Raw genomic sequence first — 22639 nt, forward strand, 5'->3', positions numbered from 1 at the left:
GAGACTGAGAGGAAGCGGTCTAGTTAGGGAACTTCAAAATACTCAAAAAACAAAATAAAAGCCAAAAACCAAGCGATGCTTGTGGAAAACAAGAGGAGGGGCTGATATCAAGAAAAGCAGGGAGCACTGTGTCTCAAGATGCTCAGGAAACAGCCCCACTTGGATCACAGTGAGATGTACAGTGGGAAGAGGGGGAGACTGGGAAAGGCAGCTGGGTGTGGACCTGGAAGCTGGCCAGCAAAGGGTTTTGAAGGTCAAGTTGCAGCTCTAAAAGCAAAGGGAGCCCATTGATGATTTGGAAATGGTGATTCATTCACTCAGTAGGCATTTCCACATGTGGCTATCCCTACCAGACCTGCATGTGGGAGGAGGCCACATAAGCTGTGGGAATATACACGGGGCAGCAGTTTATGGGATGGCTGGAGGGTGCCGTGAGTCAGGAGGTCATGACAGATGTCAGAGAAATGGAACCCAAACTGGAAGGAGATAATGGTAACGGAATGAAATGAAATCAAGTGATGGGAGAGAGAAGCCAGAGGACTTCAACAAGACCCTGCAACTGGCGGGCTGTGGGGGTGCACAGTCTTGGCTGGGAGCATGTGAGCACAACCCAGCCCGATGGCACAGGCAGACATTCAGCCACTACCTGCACCTCCCACAGACAGGCCCCGAAGGTCAGAAGGAGCCAGGCAGAGCTCCTCTAAATGAAAAGACAAGAGAACAAAAACCACCCAGGAAAGTCTTATTTCAAGAGAAAGCCTCTCTGTCCATTCTCTTGATGTTCTTAACAGATAAAAAGAGAGAAATCACCTTTTAGGAGCTAAATTACCTAAAGAATTTCATCCATCTAGAATCGATTAGAACGAGATGGTGTTCATGCTCATTCCCTCTAACAGAAGCCTGGGGTTGTTTGCCTTAGCCCTGGAAGGCTCTGTGTGTCTCAGGCTGGGTCAGGAGTGTTGTCTCTCTCTGACTGACCCAGATATCGGGGATGTGTCTCTTCACAGAGTTAAGCACTGAGTTTGCAGAAGACTACCATGATCTAGGTGGGCATGTGGATAGGGAGACCTAAAATCTGTGGGGCTTTTTATGGTTTTTGTTTGGTACCAAGGATTAAACTCAGAGGAACTTAAACACTGAGCCACATCCCCAGCCCTTTTTTATATTTTATTTTGAGACAGGGTCTCACTGAGTTGCTTAGGTCCTCACTGAGTTGCTTAGGTCCACGCTAAGTTGCTGAAGCCGGCTTTGAACTCGCAATCCTCCTGCCTCAGCCTCCAACACCTCTGGGATTACAGGCATACACCATTATGTCTGGCTGAAACCTATGGTTCTGATTCTCATTAAACAACTTCCCAGAGGTAAGGATAAAAAGAAACCCAGAGCCACCAGCACCTGGCCTCCCAGGCCCCCATCCTCCATTCCAGGTGGGCCCCCTTCACCCAACATGTGCAGCAACCTTACTGATGCTTTACACCACCCCAATATGCACGCACTGACCTGAAAAATGTTACAAGAAACTTAATCCTGTCCTGAAACTTCATCTGTTCCCACTCCATATGTCACTAACAGATGGTTCTACACCTTTTCCATTTAACTGGCAATTCATTAATAAGAGAATTATGAGACTAGAAGGGATATTGAGAGCCATCCCCCTCTTAAAACTAGATCATCTTATAAAAATTGGTATCAAGCCAGGGGTAGTGATGCACACCTGTAATCTTAGCTACTCCAGAGACTGAGGCAGGAGGATGACAACTTCAAAGCTAGCCTGGGCAACTGAGTGAGACCCTGTCTCAAGACAAAAAAGGGCTGGAGGCCAGGTACAGCGGCGCACTCCTGTAATCCCAGCAGCTTGAGAGGCTGAGGCAGGAGGATGGCAAGTTTGAGGCCTGCCTCAACAATTTAGGGAGACCCTCAGAACTTAGTGAGATCTTTTCTCAATATAAAAAAATAAAAGGGGTTGGAGACATAGTTCAGTAGTAAAGCTCCCCTGAGTTCAATTCCCCTACCAAAAAAAGAAAAAAGAAAAAAACAGAAACTGAGAATTTTAAAAGGATATTATTATCAATAGCAACAAAAGTTATAAGGTTCCTAAATGTAAGTCTAACAAAAGATATAGACAAATTTTTAAAAGAAAATCATGCTGAGAGATATTAAAGAACACTGGAGTAAATAAAATTATATACTATGCTCATGGATAGTAAGACTAATGTAAACATGCCAACTGTCTCAAATTAATCCAGTCTTAATGCAAAAAAATTTAACATACTGCAATCAAAATTGCCAAGAAGGGTTTTCATGGAAATTGATAAGCTGATTATATTACTATAGTAATTAAGACAGTGTGGTATTGATGCTCAAATTAACAGGAGCAGTTAGGAATGAAGAGTAAGGAGCCCAGTATGTTTACAGTATGATTTTCTTTTAAAAATCTGTCTATATCTTTTGTTAGGTTTACACTTAAGTACTTTATAACTTTTGTTACTATGTCAATAATATCCTTTAAACAGGATTTACATACTCACAGAAACCAGATACATGGCAGATGAAGCCCCCCCAGATTAGTGTGGTTCATATTGGACTATTCTGTAGTGCTGAGGAAACTGTTAGCCAAGTAGAGGGGAAAAAAAAAAAAAAAACCTTTAAACCCCTCACTGAATAAATAATTAAGATCAAACTTGAAAAGTAAACGCTAACTCAAATTTTTATAAATATATTCCCTTCCTTTCTTTCTTTTTTTCCCCATACTGGGAATTGAACTCAGGACTTTGAGCATGCCAGACAAGTGCTCTTCCACTGAGCTCCATCCCCAGCCTTTTAAAATTTTATTTTGAATCAGATTTTTACAAACTTGGAGACATGGGTTATTTCTTTAAATTAAAAATCACATCAGCCATAAAGGAAGATAAGTATAAGTGTGTCTGTTAAAATCCACAGAGGCTAGTGGTGTAATAATAGAGCACATGCTCAATAATGCACAGACACCAAAAAAATAAGTAAATAACTAAATAACCCCAATTTCTATACACTAAGCATCATAAACAAAGTGAAAAGTCCACCCACAATTGGGAAAAAAAAGATATTTCAATACAAATAACTTACAAATCGGTATAAAGGGTGGATAAACAACTATTAAGGAAAAAAAAATGTTCCCAGGCACTGTGGAGCACATGGGTAATCCACCAAACTCGGTGCCTCTGGCAGAAGAATCCTAAGGATGAGGCCAGTCTGAGCAACTTGGTGAGACCCTGTCTCAAAATGAAAAATAAAAAAGGATACAGAATCAGCTCAGTGGTAGAGCATCCCTGAGTTCAAACCCCAGTACTAAAGAAAGGAAGGGGATGGGATAGAAAAAGAAAAGAAAAATGGACAAAAACTATGAACACAGTTCACAAAAAGGAAATCCAGCCAGGCACAGTGGCACATGCTTATAATTTCAGCAACTCAGAAGGCTGAGACAAGAGGATCACAAGTTTGAGGCTAGCCTCAACAACTTAGTGAGACCCTGTCTAAAAACAAAACAAAACAATACTCTGGGCACAGTGGGGCACACTTGTAATCCCAGCAACCTGGGAGGCTAAGGTAGAAGGATGGCAAGTTCAAGATCAGCCTAGCAATTTAGCGGGGCCCTCAGCAATTTAGTGAAATCCTGTCACAAAATAAAACAGAAAAAGGAGCTGGGGTTTAGTTCAGTGGTAAAAGCACCCCAGAGTTCTAACCCTAGTACCAAAAAAAAAAAAAAGGATATCCGTATGGCAAAAAAGATATATGAAAAGATGCTCAACTTCACTACTAAGCAGGAAAATGCAAATTATACTTACAATGAGGTATCACTCCCACCAGATAAGCTAAAATTAAAGAGACTGATAATATCTAGTGCAGAGAGGACATGATGCAGTTGAAACTCTCATACATTGCTGGTGGGAATTTAAAATGGTACAATCACTTTGGAAGACTATATGAGTATAGTAGACCCTCGAATCTGTGAATTCCACATCCATGGATTCAATCAACTGTACATCAAAAATATTCAGAAAACAAAACATTGTATCTATCCTGACTCTACAGACTTTTTTCTTCATCATTATTCCATAAGCAATAGAGTATAACATCTACTTACATAGCATTTACATTGTATTAGGTATTACATAATTAATCTAGAGATGATTTAAAAGATACAAAAGAATATGCATAGGTCAAATGCAAATACTACACCATTTTATATAAGGTGCTTGAGCATCCACAAATTTTGATATCACTGGGGTCTTGGAACCAATCCCCATAAATACCCAAGGCCGGTGATATTTTAAAAAGTAAGTGGGTATGTTGGTGCATGCCTGTAATCCCTGTCTCAAAATAAAAAAATTTTTAAATGGCTGAGGATGTAGCTCAGAAGTAAAGGACCCCTGAGGTTAAATCTCCAGTACCCCTCCCCCCCCAAAAAATACACATCTGTGGCACACATCTAAGACCACTTTCTTGGAAGGCTGAGGCAGGAGCATACCAGCCTCATTCCAGGCCAAGCCAACCTATGCAACTTAATGAGATCTTGTCTCAAAATAAAATTTAAAAGGGATGGGGATGTAGCTCAGTGACAGGATGTTTGCCTAGCAATTGCAAGGCTCTGGGCTCAATCTCCAGTACTGGAAAACAAACTGAACATATATCTACCTATGATCCAACAATTCTACTCCTAGGTGTTTATTTAAGGGTGGGTGATGCAGTGGAATATGTCCACAAAAACACTTGTACATAAATGCTCATAGCTCATAGCAGTTTATTCATAACTAAAAATAAGAAACTCTTCAAATGTCCATCAATTAACAAATGATAAATTGGTAGTACATTATACAATGGAATACCATTAGGAGGAATAAACTTACATAAAAAAACATATGATTGCCATACAATCCAGCAATTCCATTACTAGTTGTCTAACCAAGACAAATGAAAATGTATTCACACAGAAATTTGGACATGAGCAGGGTACAGTGGCACACACCTGTAATGCCAGTCACAGGGGAGGCTGAAATAGAAGGATCCCAAATTCAAAGCCAGCTTCAGCAATTTAGTGAGGTCTAAGCAACTGAGAAAAGCCCTATCTCAAAAGGAAAAATAAAAAGGGCTGGGGATGTGACTCAGTGGCTAAGCACCCCTGGGTTCAAGCCCTAATATAAAAAAAAAAAAAAAAAAAAAAGTTGAACATGAATGTTCCCAACAATCAGAATAGTCAAAAAAGAGAAATGGATAAACAAAATGTGGTGTAATCATACGATAATTATTCAATCATAAAAGGAATAAAATACAACATAGATGAATTTTTAAAGTATCATGCTAAGTGAAAAAAGCCAGAGATAAAAGGCTCTACATTGTATAACTGCATTCATATGAAACCTCCAGTCTAAGCAAATCCAGAGAGGCAGAAAATAGATAAACAGCTGTCAGGGGATGGAGGGAGGAGAGGGAAAGGAAAATGACTGCTAAGGGGGTTGTTTCTTTTAAGGATGATGAAAACGTTCTTGAACAGGGATGATGACTGCACCATACAGAGAATACACTCACATGCACAAGGTCCTGGTTCAATCCCCAGCATCACAAAAAATAAATAAGAGAGAGAGAGAATATAGCAAAAACCACCAACTGTATGCCTACAATGGTAAATTTTCACAATGATGTCATAATTTTGCAATCTTTGTAAAGGTTCATTCTCACTGCTTTTGTTGTAATCAGGATTTAAAATTGAATAAAAATCACAGCAATCGTTAAAAAAATGCATATAAGTAAAATGGTAAATTTCCCCAGTATTGGTGGTGCATGCCTGTAAGTCTCCAGCTATTTATGAACACAAGAGGATCTCATGAGTCCACGAGTCTGAGACCAGCTAGATAATACAGCAAGAAGCCTTCTCAAAAAAGCTAAAAATAAGTAAAAATAAAATAAAATGGTAAAAATTATTATGTGAATTATATCACAATTTAAAAAAGAATAAACCAATGACACAAACAGCATATGGATGAATTTTTTTTTTAAAGTGGATTTATTCTTTTTTTTTTTTTTTAATATTTATTTTTTAGTTCTCGGCAGACACAACATCTTTGTTGGTATGTGGTGCTGAGGATCGAACCCGGGCCGCACGCATGCCATGCGAGTGCGCTACAGCTTGAGCCACATCCCCAGCCCCCACGGATGAATTTTTAAAAACATGATGCTAGCTGGACATGGTGGCACACGTCTATGATCACAGCAGCTCAGGAGGCTAAGGCAAGAGGACCCCAAGTTCAAAGCCAGTATCACTAAATTAACAAGGGCAAAAACAACCTAGATAAACCCTGTATCAAAATAAAAAGTAAACAAGGCTGGGGATGTGGTTCAGTGGTAAAGTGTCCCTTGGTTCAATCCCTGGTACCAAGAAAACAAAAAGACAAAACTAACCTACAGTGACAGAAATCAGTGGCTACCTAGGGCAATAAGGCAATTTCGTATCTGACTGGGATGGTCATCATATTGGTATATACATTGGTCAAATATCACCAAACTGTATATTTTGAAATGGGTGCAATGTATTTTATATAAATTATGTCTCAATAAAATGAATTTAAACCATTCGTGGTGGTGCACACCTGTAATCCCAGTGACTCAGGAGGATCACAAGTTCAAGACCAGCCTCAGTAACTTAGCAAGACCCTGTCTCAAAATGAAAACTAGAAACAGCTTAGGATGTAGCTCAGATATATGGCACCCCTAGGATCGATCCCAGTAGCATAATAATAAAAAATAATAACACACTTTAAAGAAAAAATGAGATATTATTTCACATCTATCATATAAGCAAAGTTTTAAATTCTAGCAACACATAGACAGAGCAAGGAAACCAGCAACAAGATTTATTCCTTACCAAAAAGAGTATAAATCAGTACAACTAACCTGGAGAACCAGCTAGCAGCATCCAGGAGAAACACGCATACCTTCGGATATAGCAACTCTCATCTTGAGTAGATACATTAAAGAAATTCTCCTATGTGTGCACTGAAATATGAACTAAGCTATTCACTGCAGCACTACAGTAATAGCAAAATTTCTACAGACAGAAGAACAAATAAATCAATACCTTCTTATTACAGTTAAAATGAAAGGACTACAGCTACAGAAATCAACATCAGAATATAAAGCTGACCTAAAAGGACAAGCTGCAGATTCTACTGGTGATACCATTTATAAAAACGGTTGAAAGTACTAAAACGACATCATACTTTATGTGCAGATGCACTGCTGTAGTTTGGCTCTGGAATGTTCCCCAAAGGCTCATGTGGTAAAGGTTTGGTTCCCAGTTTGCACGGTTGGGAGGTGATGAGAACTTTCAATGTGATGCCTGGTGGGGGATCTTTTGGGTCACTGGGGTATGACCTCAAAGGGGGTAACAGGACCCGAATCCCTTTCTCTTCCTCTGTGCTTGTCTGCCATGGGATGAACAGATTTGCTCCAGTACAGATTTCAGTCATGACCTACTGCCTCAACACAGGCCCCAAAGCAACAGGGCCAGTCCCCCCAAATTAAGAGCCAAAATAAACCATTTCATTTCTCCCCACCCCCTTTCTCTCTTTTTCTCTCTCCGCCTACCCCCTCTCTTTTTCTTTGGTACTGAGGGATTGAATCCAGAGATGATCCGCCACTGAGCTGCTACAGCAGCTACAGCACTTCACTATTTTTATTCTGAGACAGGGTCTCCCTAAGTGACTAAGGCTGGCCTTGAATTTGAAATCTTCCTGCCTCAGCCTCCCAAGTAGTTGGAATTACAGGTGTGCACCACCACACCCAGCTACCTTTTCTCTTTATTAAGTTGATTATGTCAGGTATTTATTATAGTAATGGAAAGCTGAGTAACACACATATAAATGTATAGACATGTATATATTAAAAAAATATTTTTTTTTTTAAATTTTTTGGCGGACACAACATCTTTGCTTGTATGTGATGCTGAGGATCGAACCCGGGCCACACACATGCCAGGCGAGTGCGCTACCGCTTGAGCCACATCCCCAGCCCCTTAAAATATATTTTTAATACATGGAAATAATCACATCAGAGTTAGGAGGTGGAAATTTCTATGGAAAAGGAAAGTATTTTAATAAGAAAGAAGCACCTTGTGGAGTGTATTTTTTTTTTTTTTGGTTTTGGTTTATTTCTTCTGTTGGGTGGTACACAAATGTTCACTGTACTATAATCTATATTTTTCACATACCTGAAAAACTTTATAATGGCTTTTATGCATAATTCTTCTTCTACCTTTGTAAAGCATGAGTTTCTTTCATTTCACAGATTGATTTGTTCTTCTCAAGTTTTGGATAGTTATATTCAAGGAAAACATTCTGATTGGCATAAGGAATTCTTCATTTTTCTAAATGCTTAAATCTTGTTTTATTTCCAATAGTCTTTTGTATTAAAGAAAAAGTCCTCAGATCATTTACTATAATGGGCTCACCACCAACATTTAAATAAATTATGAGTTAACTGAGAAATAGGGGCAATTTGTTTCAAAAGCCCATTGTATACTGTACTGTGAACTGCTAAAATTTAGTTTTTATCTTTCTAGGGATAGGGGAAAAAAATCTTTTTCATTTACTTGGTTCTTAAATGACATATATGACAATAAGTACCAATTAAATTCAATTTGGTCCTTAATTTGGTTCTTGAAATGTTGAGTCAAAATTCCCCACGCATCATTTCCACGCCCAGAGACAGGGCTGCTGCTGCACAGAAAGCAATGAAGCTTCAGCCACACACAGCAGCTCGGGGGACCAGAACCTGGCTGATCCCAACCCCCTGGCACTCGGTGGCCTGCAGGGAGTCCAACACTTGACTTCTTCATCGCCTGTGATCCTGAGATGCTCATGGTTAAACTCAGGAGGTTTTGTACACAAAAGTTACCACTGAGCACAGGGAGGGAGCGCCATCGTATTTATTCTGCTCACTCACATCTCATACATGCAGGAATTGTGCCCAAGGCAGAGGTGCCCACAGGTATCATGCAGACAAAATTGACAATGTCTGTTTTTCCTCAAAATGTATCATATCCTACAATCAGATCCTTAGTGATCATCAAGGCAGACACAGGAGAAGCAAATGAATGAAGGGGTGGGTAAAAACCCTGGCATGATCCTAGGAAGAGGAGCTGGAAATAGCCAAAAATGTGATGTCATCTTCTAGGCTTTTCAGTATCGTCTAGGGTTTGGATGCTTCTGTGACACACGGTCCTCACCCACAAAGCTAGTCATTGAACATGTCACTCGGGGAGCTGTTGTGTGATCTGACACCCTTTGGCTGACCATCCTCATCTCTTGACGCTTTGTGACATTATCACAACCTATAGCAATGTGGTTCCCCAGTCTTGCCTGGCTCCAGCAAGCTGAGGCACAGTAGTCTCCAAACGTTGCTGATCCTTGAAAGAACTGAGAAAACTACGTCAATTTCAAATAGACTTTTTCACCTTGCATGTGCTAAGCAGATGGATGTTCTACCACTGAGCTTTACCCCGACACCTCATTATGTATTTGAAAAAAATTACATTTATGAACACCAGCACAAATTTCATCAGATAAGTTGTTAAGTGTTAGGAAGGCATTTCTAACTTTTTCTTGAAAGCTTGAATTTTTTTCATCAGGAACAAACACTGTCCATTATTTTCGTCAGATTCAAAGACTTATCCTGTCTGTTTTTGAGAAGATGCCTACTCTACTCTCAAGTAGGAATAAACCCAGTGTGTTAGTCATTCTTGCAATAAAAGTGAGTAGTGTGTCATGAAGAGAGCCACTAGTTCAGTTCACGACTCAGCCAACTGCACAAGTACTCCGGAGAAAGTCACGATATTCCAGTATGCACAGAAGTGCTTTCTGCAATTTCCCATTTCATCACACTGATTATTATAAAAATATACACTGGGGCCAGGGTCATGGTTAGAGCACAACGCCCCAAGTTCAATTCCCAGAACCACCAAAAAACTTTTAATTGAAAAACAAAACAAAACAAGCAGGGCACAGTGGTGCACACCTGTAATCCCAGCCACTAGGGAGGCTGAGGCAGGACGATTGCAAATTCACAGCCAACCTAAGCAACTCAGTGAGGCCCCCTAAGCAACTTAGTGAGATCCTATCTCTAAATAAAAAATTTAAAAAGTGGGAGTTGAGGATGTGGCTCAGTGATTAAGCACCCCTGGGTTAAATCCCCAGTACCAAAAAAAAAAAAGAAAGAAAGAAAAAGCTAGGTACATGTTGCACACCTATAATCCCAATTATTCAGGAGGCTGTGGTAGGAGAATCAAAGATTCAAGGCCAGCCTCAGCAATTCAGTAAGATCTTCAGCAACTTAGCAAGATGCTTGTTCTAAAATAAAAAATAAAAAGAACTGAGGCTGAAGATGTAGCATAGTGACAAAGTGACCCTGGGTTCAATCCCCAGTACAAAAAAAAAAAAAAAAAAATCCCCGTAAAACAAAATAAAAATATAACTACCCTCAGCTTTGCATCTGTTCAAAGACACAGCCAGTGGGCTGACTTCACATGCAGGCTCCAGAATTCCACTGTTCTGGCAACTAGGAGTGTAGAGAACCAGTTGGGATCATGGTCACACCATGATGACAGAGGCAACTTAGCTGATTCCAATATCTCCTCCCACAAAATGAACAAGGAAACCCTGGAATTCAGCTGCCTGGACCCAGGACTCAGAGGCAGTCCTCTGAGTGTCAAAGTAAAACCGGATTCTCAAAGCTTCTATGAGATGGCTAAGGAAACCACTCGGCTACCTGGCCTCCTGTTACATCCTTCAAACTATCCTCACCCCTGGGCCAGAGCGAACATTTTTTTCCCCCGTGGTAGTAAGGACCCAGGTCCTCACACATGTTAGTCAAGCACTCTACCAGGGAGCTACAGCCCCAGCCCCTAGAGCAAGCTTTTAAAATTAAACCAAACTGGGAGTGGTAGCAGGCAGATTACAAATTGAAGGCATATGTGGACAACAAAGAACAACCTCCCCCTCTTTCATGCCCCCTACTTCAAAAAGAGGAGGAAGCAAATTAAGTCTTTTGCTCAAAACTCACATTCAGATATACACCCAGATCTTTACTATTTTCCCTTTTCAAAAAGAAGAGCTGGGACTAGATATGGTGGTACACACCTATAATCCCAGTGGGTCGGGAGGCAGAGGCAGGAGGATTGAAAGTTCAAGGCCAGCTTCAACAACTTAGTGAGACCCTAAGCAATTTAATAAGACCTTGTCTCAAAATAAAAATTAAAAAGAGCTTGGTGTGTAGCTCAGTGGCAAAGTGTCCCTGGGTTCCATCCCCAGTACCAATAAAAAGAAATAAAGAAAGAAAAAAGAAAAAGGAAACACACACACACACACACACACACACACACACACACACACACACACACCCCTACACACAGAGAGAGAGAAAAAATTAAACTACTGGGCTGGGAGATGTAGTTCAGTGGTAGCGAGCTTGCCTAGCATGTGTGAAGACCTGGGTTTGATCCCCAGTAGCTTAAAAAAAAAATCCTGCTTGTAGGTTTTATAGGTCGAAGACAACTCATCTTCTTACAAAAATGAAATGCCATTGTATCTGCGTGGTTCTTTCACACACCTCATTCAATTTAAAATATATATGGGGTGCCTGCCCCTGTGCAAGGCGTTAAACCCTGTGCTGCAAAGCACAGAATTTCTGTTCTCAAAGAACAGACTAAAAGGAATCTGAACCTTTCAAGCAACCTCAAGACAAGCTAGACAGTAAGAAGGGGCCTCAAACCTGGAAAGATAAAGCTAAGGAAGTCTGCTTTCTAGTTGAGGGTTGGTCTTTATTCTCTCATTCACCCTTTCTGTGGGATATCCCAATTTACTAAATGAGTCAGCTAATTAACTGTACAGTGTGTGCCTCTGTGTCTGTCTGTCTCTGTCTCTCTGTCTCTCTGTCTCTCTCTCTCTCTCTCACACACACACACACACACACACACACACACACACACCCCTCCTGACTCTGAGCCCTGGTTCTTTCCACCACAGATTTTCCCTTTTGACATGTGTTGTCTGGGAAAGTCAAATGACTGCTTCAATTACATACTTCCCTTTGCCAGTAGAGTTAAGAGCCAAGGAGTCCTCACTATTCACAAAGAGGGTCATTTAAATGTATATATTGTTCCAAACACTCCAGTAGAACCCACCAGTTGATCAATTAATTTATTCAAACACAAATGTTTTGTCTGTTACTTTCTCTGATTCATCTGCTCAGCCAAAATGCCTGGGTCCCCTCCTTAACACATTGTATCCTCCCCCAAACACACCACTAAGCCACAATGGTGAAAGCAGTACAGATGGTGACGGTTGCACAACTCGGTGAATACACTGAAAACCACTCAATTATGCACTTTGAAGGTGAATCTGGGGACTAGGGATGTAGCTCAGCGGTAGAGCACTTGTCTCACATGTCCTGGGCCCTGGTTTCAATCCTAGCACCACATTAAAAAACAAAATGAAGAAGAAGAAGAGGTGAATTTGGGAACTGGGAATACAACTCGGAGCACTTGCTTAGCATGCAGGAGAGCCTAGATTCAATCCTCAGCTCTGCAAAATAAAAAATATAAATAAATAAACAAACAAACAAACAAACAGTCCTGACTTTTTATTCATACTTTAAGGGGCTGGTATCAAATCCAGGGCTTCGTGCATGCTAGGGATGTTCTACTACTGAGCTACATACCCAGTCCCTTCTATCAAAAAATGTGAATGTATAATCCTTTTAATTCAGCTATTTCTCCACTTTGGAATTTAGCCTACATATAGAATTATACCCATTTCCAAAGAGATACGAAAAACAATGTGCTCTGCACCACTCTAAGGAAATTGAGGCAAATTAATCAAAATGGGAATCAGAACTAGGGCAACTCTTACTCACTCATGGGAATCTGGACATATTAGTTAATTTATCTAAATCTTAGTCATAAAATGGTAATAAAAGCAGCATTATTTCATAGGACCGTAATGAGACTTAGATGACATAATTATGTAAAAACTTAAGTGACTAGCATATATTTAAGTATTCAATAAATATGCATTACGGCTAGGCACAGTGGTATATATCCTTATAACCCCAGCTACTCAGGAGGCTGAGTGAGGCAGGATTTCTTGAGTCCAAGAATTCAAGGCTAGTCTGGGCAACACAGTAAAAACTGTCTCAAAAATAAATATACATGGGGCTGGGGTTGTGGCTCAGTGGTAGAGTGCTTGCCTACTATGCATGAGACACTGGGTTTGATCCCCGGCACCACATTAAAAAAATAAAATAAAGGTATTGTGTCCATCTACAACTAAAAAAAATATTAAAAATAAATAAATACACACACATTTGTGTATATTTATACAAGCATGGATATGTATGCACATATGTGTGTGTGTGTGTGTGTGTGTGTGTGTGCACTGATGGCTTTTACAACCATTACTATTATCTCCAGGACAGACACTTATTAAATGAATGATGTCCCATCCATACACTGGAATACTATACAGATATTAAAAAGAATAAGAACTATATGAACTGATATCAGAAAGAGTTCCAAGATGTATAGTTACATGAAAAAGGCAAATTGCTGAATGTAATTATACAATGATCTTGCTTAAATTATATATTTTAAAAGAAAATATTTATATATATAAATATATACATATGTGTGTATGTTTATATATATATGTATGAAAATGTGTGCACATGTGTTTGTGTGTGCGTGTAATACCCAGAAACTGGGTGACAGGACGGAGGAGAGAGGGGCATATTAACTTTTTACATCAAAACACTTTTTTTCCCAATGAGCAAAGTTTTAACTAAAAGTTAATATTATCAAAAAATGATTTGCTTACCAAAAGCACTTTGGTTAGAAGACATTAACAAAACAAAGTTTCCATTGGACTCTAAAATTGGCAGAGGATTGAAAACCCCATACATATTAAAAGAAACAAGTCTACTGTGAAAGAGCAGGATTTAACTGAGGTTCTGGGTTATGTTCAATCTTATCAGAGATCTATTAATTACTGACTTCTGAAAATAGCCATCTTATCTGCAGAATAAAAGCACTGAGACTTTCACATTCAGTTTCAAATACTGCTTTTTATTTTTAACACACTTTAAAAACCTACTTGATTTTTATAATATCGAACGAAAAGGCAATGGAAATAATACAATTGATTTTTAAATTTCCATCATCCAGCTTTTCATGTTGATTATTTAAATTTCCTTAACTTGAGCTTAAAATAACAATGTAAGAAATTCAAACATTTAAAAATCTCCTCAAATTCTCATCACCCCAATATAAAGTAATACAAATTAAAGATCAACATTCCTACACAAAACAACTTTTAGAAAGAATTTCTGAAGATCTGATCAAAACCATCACAAGACTGCATGCTAGAGATTAAGAACTCAAATAAACTTCTACTGAGACTGTCTAAGGGGACAGAAGTCCTGAGGCAAAAGGGACCAGGCAGTGAAAGGGACAGCTTTATATCTGACCTGTCTTTCAGAGGTCATAACTTCTCAAAGGCAACAAGCAAAGAGCATCTTTTTATGAAAAAAGGTAGCAATGCTTAGTAATTTTAAAGGATGAGTTGGGTGTGGTGGGGCACACCTGTAATCCCTGAGGCTTGGGAGGCTGAGGCAGGAGGAGCCCAAGTTCAAGGACAGCCTCAGAAATTTAGTGAGGCCCTAAGCAATTTAGCAAGACCCTATTTCAAAATAAAAAACAAAAAAAAAAGAGCTGGAGATATGGTTCAGTGGCTAAGTGCCCCTGGGTTTAATCCCCAGTACCAAAAAATAAAAAAGGATGATTTGTCTATATGTCTGTATGTTAAAGGGCCAAAAAGAACATTCATCTCATCAGTGTCAGAATAATCCTCATATGTTACTGGAAGGCAAACTGCCTGGAGAATCTAGTTTATCTTCTCAATCGGATAAAACATTAAGCACATCACCATTCTAAGATTAATTAGTTAGGAGTACTATTTATCAATGGAGGCTGTGAATGTGACCACTAAATGAGGTGCAAAGATCTTTGACTCAAGAGTAAGATCTTCTCAGTGAGACGGTTTCAGGTGTACCGTAAGGAAGAGGATCTGTCTGCCACCAGCCCTCTGGGTATCCCTCTTTCAGATCCTCCTCCTCACAATACCCTAAAATGGGAAGCAGACCTTATACAAGACAGCTACTTGTGGGCCAAAGTGGTCACAACAGAGGGACCCCAACATCGGTGAGCCCTGGGGCTGCTTCACTCAATCCACAACATCCCTCACACTTTCCTAGTCCTGATGGCTGAGTCATCATAAAAGTCCACCACTGACCTGGATCTAGTCGCTTCTCACCATCTCCACTGCTACATCCCCTACATCTCTTGCCTTCCAGGTCTTGCAGCATCTGCTGTTCACCTCCTGTACATTTTCTATCCAGCAGTCAGTGGTGTTTTAAAAAGACATCAGCTTATTGGGCACCCTGGCTCACACCTATAATTCCAATGACTCAGGAGGCTGAGGCAGGAGGTTGCAATGTTAAGGCCAGCCTTGGCAACTCATATCATAAAGAAATTTCTTAACATTTAAAAAAAAAAAAACAACAACTTTTAAACAGAAATTCATTGGGGGTTGGGGATGTAGCTCAATGGTAAACATGCTTAGTATTTTGAGGCCCTGGTTTCAATCCCCAACATCACATTAAAAAAGAAAAGAAGGGACTGGGGATGTGGCTCAAGCAGTAGCGCGCTCGCCTGGCATGCGTGCGGCCCGGGTTGGATCCTCAGCACCACATACAAAGATGTTGTGTCCACAGAAAACTAAAAAATAAATATTAAAAATTCTCTCTCTCTCTCTCTCTTTAAAAAGAAAAGAAAAAACTTTTAAGATGAATGACTTCTCAATACATGTAAAGATGCATGATCTTATTCAAAATTAAACAAAACATACTTAAACTACTAGATATCATTCTTCACCTTCAGATTGTGAACATGATCTCTCATACATTGTGGGTGGGAGCATAAATTGATACCATCTTTTTGGAGTAGTTTGGAATTATCTATGAAAATTATAAGTGTACATGTCCTTTAACTCAATGATTTAACGCTCAAGAATTTATTCTAATGTATACTTGCAAATGGAACACAATAATATCAGTCAGACACGGTAGTGCTCGTCTGTAACCCGGTAGTGCTCGTCTGTAACCCCAGGGACTCAGAAGGCTGAGGCAAGAGGATCCCAAGTTCAAGGCCTGACTCAGAAATTTAGTGAAACCCTGAAACCCTCAGTAACCCTGTCTTAAAATGAGAAACAAAAAGGGTGGAGGGTGTAGCTCGATGGTAGAACACCCCTGGGTTCAATCCCCAGTGCTGCAGGAGGGGGGAAAAAAAAGCAAGCAAAATTATATGCATATACAATATAATCACCAAAGCAACTCGTATGGACAAGAAACAACACAGATGCCCAGCAATTACAGGACAGCCATAAAAGCAGTGTGTACCATGAATTGGAGAGGGGAGAGATTGGACCCAGGAAGCTGCACAAGAAAATCAGGATGTTCCTGATGTGGAGTACACTGGCACACACCTGTAACCGCAGTTACCAAGGAGGCTCAGACCAGAGGATCGCAAGTTCCAAGGTAGGCTGGACAACTTAGTAAGATGAAATCTTTTTAAAAAGGGCTGAGGATATAGCTTCATGGTAGAAGGCTTGCCTAGCATGGGTAAGACCCTGAGTTTGATTCCTATCATGGAATCAAAAAAATTTTTTTCCTAAAGAAACCATGTTTCTTATCTTTTTTGTACAATAAGTACTTGATAAATACTGTTTCTTGATAAATTTTTTCTTACTCTAGTACAGGATCCCATCTGCCAAGAGTTCTGGCACCTGAAGTCCACTGCCTTACCCCAAACAGCTCTCCAAACCATACAACAGAAAATATATTTCTGGGGCTGGGGATGCAGTTCAGTGGTAGAGTGTTTGCTTCACGTGTGAGGCCCTGGGCACAATCTCCAGAACCACGTATAATTAATATAAGGGTTGACAGAGTAATAAAAATGGTAATAAGGACAGGCATGGTGGCACACGTGTAATCCCAAGACTCAGGAGGCTGAGGTAAGAGGATTCCAAGTTCAAAACCAGCCTCAGCAACTTGGTGAGGCCCTAAGCAATTTAGCAAGAACTTATCTCAAAACAGAAAAGTAAAGAAAGGGCTGGGGATACAGCTCAGTGGTAAATTGCTCCTGGATTCAGTACCCAGTACCAAAAGAAAAAAAAAATTTTTCTGAAAGGTTCTATTTTGAAATATAAACAATAGATATTTATTGTACCTGAAAAGTAATTTTTTTCTAAAAAAAAATGCCATGATAAGAAATAGCATAAGCAAATTCACTTGCCTTCCTGGGCTGTCTAATCTAAGCTTAGCAGCTAGAACACATTAATATGAGAAAATAACTACCATGCTAGGAAGTATATATTATAGATGCTAATTAAGCAGTGCAAACAGGAATTTCTCAAGAAGTTCAGGAGGATACACAGTAAAGGCTTCAAGAGAAACAACCTGAGTTGGGCTTGATGAATTATTCAATTTCAAGAGGCCAAAGATTGCAGAGTAAAGAGACACTGAGAACCAGCAAGCAGGCCAGGGTGGACAAATGGAACCTCAAGTCCCAGGGAATACATACAGCCCCTGGAAATCCACTGAATCAGCCCCCGATTCGTGTATCTTTCCAATATCCTGGAGTAATTCTAATTCTTCCTAGAATGTTCCAGAGTTGTCATGTATTCTCCATTCTTACCACCACAAAGCAATCAGGTTCTCATTCCCTCCCTCTGCAAAAAATCTCCACATTCAACTTACCAGGTACAATCACCACCTCCCTCCAATTCATGGTACATACCACATTCATTCTATTGATTGATTTATTGATTTAGGTACCAGAAGCTGAACTTAGGGATGTTTACCACTGAACCAAATGAAATCCTCAGTCCTTTTTATTTTTTATTTTGAGACAAGTTCTCACTGAGTTACTTAGGGCCTCACTAAGTTGCTGAGGCTGCTCTGAACTCCAATCCTCCGGCCTCAGCCTCCAGAGTTACTGGGATTACAGGCATAGCCATTGCATCTAGCTACATTCATTACTTTATATGCATAACCCACACACCACAAACCCTACAAACCAGCCAATGACTCACTGTTGCAGCCAATGCCAGCAAAATAAAATTATTCTCCCTCACATCTGCTCTCTAGCCACCTTTCTCTCTATCATTGAATTCTCACTCCCTGAACACATTATATAAGTTTCACACTTTTGCTGTTCCTTTCACCTGGAAGCGTCCTTACTTTGTTCCCAGGTAGAGCACAACTGGCACATGGGTTATACAGGCTGCATAAGCTAGTTTTTATATAAATGACACCCCACCAGTGTTGGACAGTGCAAAATCTCTGCAGCCTTCCAATGAAGGCTTTTTCCCTGTCCTCCCTGACCTTGAATGCCTTCTCAGAACAATCTCAAGAAATCTATCTTCTCTAAGTCCTACACATCCAACTTTTCTTTACAACACAAAGTTACAATATTTGAATCAGTGCCTTAATACAGCTTACACTGAAAAGATATTTGCAGCTAATGATGGTTGTGATAAAATTGTCAAGAGCCTTGGGCTAGGGCTGGGGATGTGGCTCAAGTGGTAGCGCGCTCACCTGGCATGCGTGCGGCCGGGTTCGATCCCCAGCACCACATACAAAACAAAGATGTTGTGTTTGCCGAAAAACTAAAATAAATATTAAAAATTCTCTCTCTCTTTAAAAAAAAAAAAAAAAAAAAAAAAAGAGCCTTGGGCTAGGGTTGTGTCAGTGGTAGAGCACTGTGTGAGGCACTGGGTTCGATCCTAAGCACCACGTAAAAATAAATAAAGGTATTGTGTCTATCTACAACTAAATTTTTTTTAAATTGTAGAGTCTTGAGGCCAAGAAAGGAGCTTTATTTGATAAATCTCAGCTATGATCGAATGACCAGAATGATGTTTTAGAAAGACTAATTTCAGCCCAACATGGTGGTACACACCTGTAATCCCAGGGGCTCTGGAGACTGAGGCAGGAGGATCTTGAGTTCAAAGCCAGCCTCAGCAACAAGGTGCTAACCAATTCAGTGAGACCCAGTCTCTAAATAAAACACAAAATAGGGCTGGGGAATGTGGCTCAGTGGTCGAGTGCCCCTGAGTTCATTCCCAGGTACACCCCCCCCCCCAAAAAAAAGAGGTTTGAAAGACTACTTGAAGGAGGCATGTGAGGGGCTTTCTCTGAAATGTGTCACATTCTCAGTCAGTCATCCTTCGGTTCATCTGTTTGGGATTACAGATATTGGTTTGATATACCTACACTTCTAAAAGGAAGCTTAAAACTGGGCCATTAAGCCAAGAAAAACATGTATTTGCCTGAAATATCTGGTGTCTAGGAAACAGTTCTGACTTGAATAATTATATACATACATGAAATACATATATACAAATTAAACATTACTCTTCTTCCTTCACTTTTTTTGCATCCTCCCTCTTTTCTATCTCTGCCTCTTCCCCTTTTTGGTTTCTTCTGATGCTCTCCCTGAAATTATCATTCATCCCTCTCACTTCTTTCCAAATGCTGTACATTAATAATCTGCAGCCTACCTTTCCCTAAACTCCCAAAACCCCTCAGCTCCCTCGAAAAAATTATTCATGTATTTCAACTGTGTTTGCTTATATATTGGTGTAGTCTACTCCCTGCGTATCTGTGCTAATAACTCAAGTCTCCTGTTTCCTTTGCTAATACAGCTCAAGTCTTCACTGATCTTAGAATTCTAGTTACTAGTGAATCATTTCAAGGCTGGCCATTTATGGTTCATTTTCCTGCAACCCTCTTTGGTGGGGGGGAGTCTAAATCAAGGGCTCTTATGTATTTAGATATATAAACTACTTTTATTGTTCTGTTGGAGTACCAAGTAATTCTTATCTGAAAATTGAAAACAGTTAGAACCTAATAAAATAAACAAAGTAAGTTTCCTAATTTATTTATTTTCAAAGCGTGTATCTTGGATTTCATGCCAAGATGACATATCAGTAATAGACTCCATAATACTAGACAATTTTATTTACTTAGATTTATGGAGAAATCTTTGCTTCCCCCAGGAAGAATATTATGTGAACTTAATCCACTACAAAATCAAGAAGCATAGCACCATTCCTAACATCCACGGGCCTATCAGGAAAAAAAGATCACAAGGTGCAAACTTGAATTTAAAAAGTAACTAGGAAAAATAAAATAAAATACAAAAGTGAATGAAGGGAGAATCTTAAAAGGGTTACCAAACAAAGGTAAAACAGAATATACAACTTGATTTTTGTGCCCAAAATGGCTGTCTCCCTTGAAAGTCCAACTTTAGTATGCTTATTCCTCCCACTAAATATGCAAAATAAACTCACTTGTACTAAAAACAGAAAAGTGTTATCACCATTAAGAGGTAAGCCTCATCTTAGGAATCAGATTAAAATATTCTCCTTTCATCTAGTAAAGTGGAAAGAACAAAACAAACTACTCAGATACTGTTTCTGGGTTTTAGGCTGTTTGGGTTTTTCTCTTCTCCAGAGGCAAGGGTTCTTTCCCTCCTCATTACTGAAGACCCTCTGAAAGTCACAGTGTGTTTCTTTGGTACCAGATAGACAGGAGCTTCACTAACTTCATCCCTGGTAGGGAAAGAAGGCAGAAAAGGGCACAGACATCCATTATTTAGAGTCTGTCGTTAAATTAGCCTCCTTTATCATATGGCAATTCCATTACAGCACACATTACGCCGGGGGCAGGGTGTATAGCATGTGTGGGCAGAGCACAGCAGACCACATTTCGCCAGAACAAGATTTCATCTTTTCAAACACCACCAAAAATTGGCAAATATTTGAAACTGCTATTAAATGCTCACGGTTAAATGACTGCATAATAGCAACAAAAGTTTAGAGAAAATTAATTAGCAGGTCTCTATCTGCTCAGAAGTAAACTACAAAGATAAGAGGTTTGAGTATCTCCGTCTGCCCCTATCCAGGCCTGGGGATCTCGCCCTCAAGCTGAGTCTCTAGCAGAGGTATCAGATCTGGTCAGTGCCCAGAAAACAGGGGTGACGACGGGGCCCAACCCTTCCCTTAGTTGGCGCGCGGGGGGCCTCCCTGGGCCCTGAACCCTGCCTGGTTCATCAGGCAGACAGGACGGAGACGCGACGGACGGACGGGACGGACAGACGCTACAGGACGGACGTGCAGAGAAGCAGTGCGTCCTACCCGGAGGGCTCCCTCCCAGGGACGGCGGAGTACCTGCTCCGGTCATCCAGGCTGCGGTTGTCAGCGGCTGCTGCGCGCCAGTCGGGCAGCGTGCTGGCGCACAGCACCACCATGGACACAATCACGAACACCACGGACACGCTGGCCAGGATCTGAGCGGCCAGCGACGACGTGGGCTCCTCAAAAGTCCTCCGCATGCGCTCCAGCCAGCGCCTGGAGGGAGCCGCCTCGGCCCCGCCGGGTCGCACCTCGTCGCGGCCCAGCGCGCCCGGTTCTTCCGCAGAGTAGAAGGTGTAGGTGTCGGACATGCGGTCGTCGAGGCGGCGCTGGCAGCAGTACTCGAGGTGCGCGCCCTCCAGGCCCCAGTAGATCATCTCATTGTAGAAGGAGAGCTCGCACATCCGCGGCGCGAAGCGCAGCTTGCCGTGGCCGCGCACGTAGAGCAGGATGAAGCCGAAGGCCTCCGAGTGCCGGTCGAAAAAGTACTCGTTGCGCTCACGGTCGTAGTCGTCGCACACCTCGAGCACGTCGCGTTCCGAGCGACAGCCGTGCAGCCGGCTCACCCGGCGTAGCGGGAAGTCCTTGAGCAGCTCCCGAGACAGCGAGTACCGGGCGCCGCCCACGTTCAGCACCACCGAGGCCGCCCCGCTGCGCCCGAAGGTCATGGCTGGCTGCCCTGGGGACCCTCAGCTCAAGGGTCGCCCGGCCGCCGCGTGGGGCCTGCCTGCCTCTGGCAGACCGGGGAGAGCGCCGTCGGGGCCCGCTCTCCCTCGGGGTTCCTCTCTGCCCCGCACCGGCCCGGGGCCCCTCGGCTTTAGCCTCCTCGGCAGCCCAGCGTCGCTGCTAGCAGCGCGCCTTCCGCGCGGCAGTACCTGCGGGTGGCCGGGGAGTCCCCTCCGGCGCCAGCGCTGCGCCCCACTGGCTGGGAACGAGTCTGTGTTGGCGCCGCCGCCCCTCGCGCCGGGGGATGCCCCCTGCGATGCCGGGGTGCCCTCTCCAAGGCGGCGGCGCCGTCCTCCCTGAGGGGCGCGGGCGCCGAGGGGAGGCGCCGTGCGGAAGACTCCAGGTCCCGGGAGGCGCTCCCGCCCGCCGCAGCTCGGGCAGCTGCCCCGCAGCCGTCCAGAGGCGAGAGGCAAAGTGAGCGGGTTCGGCGGCGGCGAGAAGCCGGCTCTGAGAGGCGGGGGCGGGGCCTCCCTCGCCGGCCTCCTCCTTGCCTGCCGGCTCCGCGCCGCTCACCTCCCTCCGCGCGCCGCCTTCCTCTGCCCGCCCGCGTCCGCCCGCACCTCCCGGGCGCGCTC

General features: G+C 41.9%; 1 protein-coding gene across 2 annotated transcripts in view; it reads right to left on the bottom strand.

The window, feature by feature from the left end:
• Positions 1–22006, bottom strand: part of Kcng3 (potassium voltage-gated channel modifier subfamily G member 3) — a 35564-nt gene extending 13558 nt beyond the window's left edge. Inside the window, exon 1 of one of the 2 annotated variants that reach the window (XM_026411008.2) lies at positions 21375–22006. In XM_026411008.2, coding sequence (XP_026266793.1) covers positions 21375–22006 — 632 coding nt within the window. Of the gene's footprint in view, positions 1–21341 lie in introns of both variants that reach the window. The other variant, XM_026411007.2, reaches the window with a different exon arrangement.
• Positions 22007–22639: the final 633 nt, after the last annotated feature.

Source organism: Urocitellus parryii, chromosome 12 (assembly GCF_045843805.1).
Source record: "Urocitellus parryii isolate mUroPar1 chromosome 12, mUroPar1.hap1, whole genome shotgun sequence".
Taxonomy (NCBI): Eukaryota; Metazoa; Chordata; class Mammalia; order Rodentia; family Sciuridae; genus Urocitellus; species Urocitellus parryii.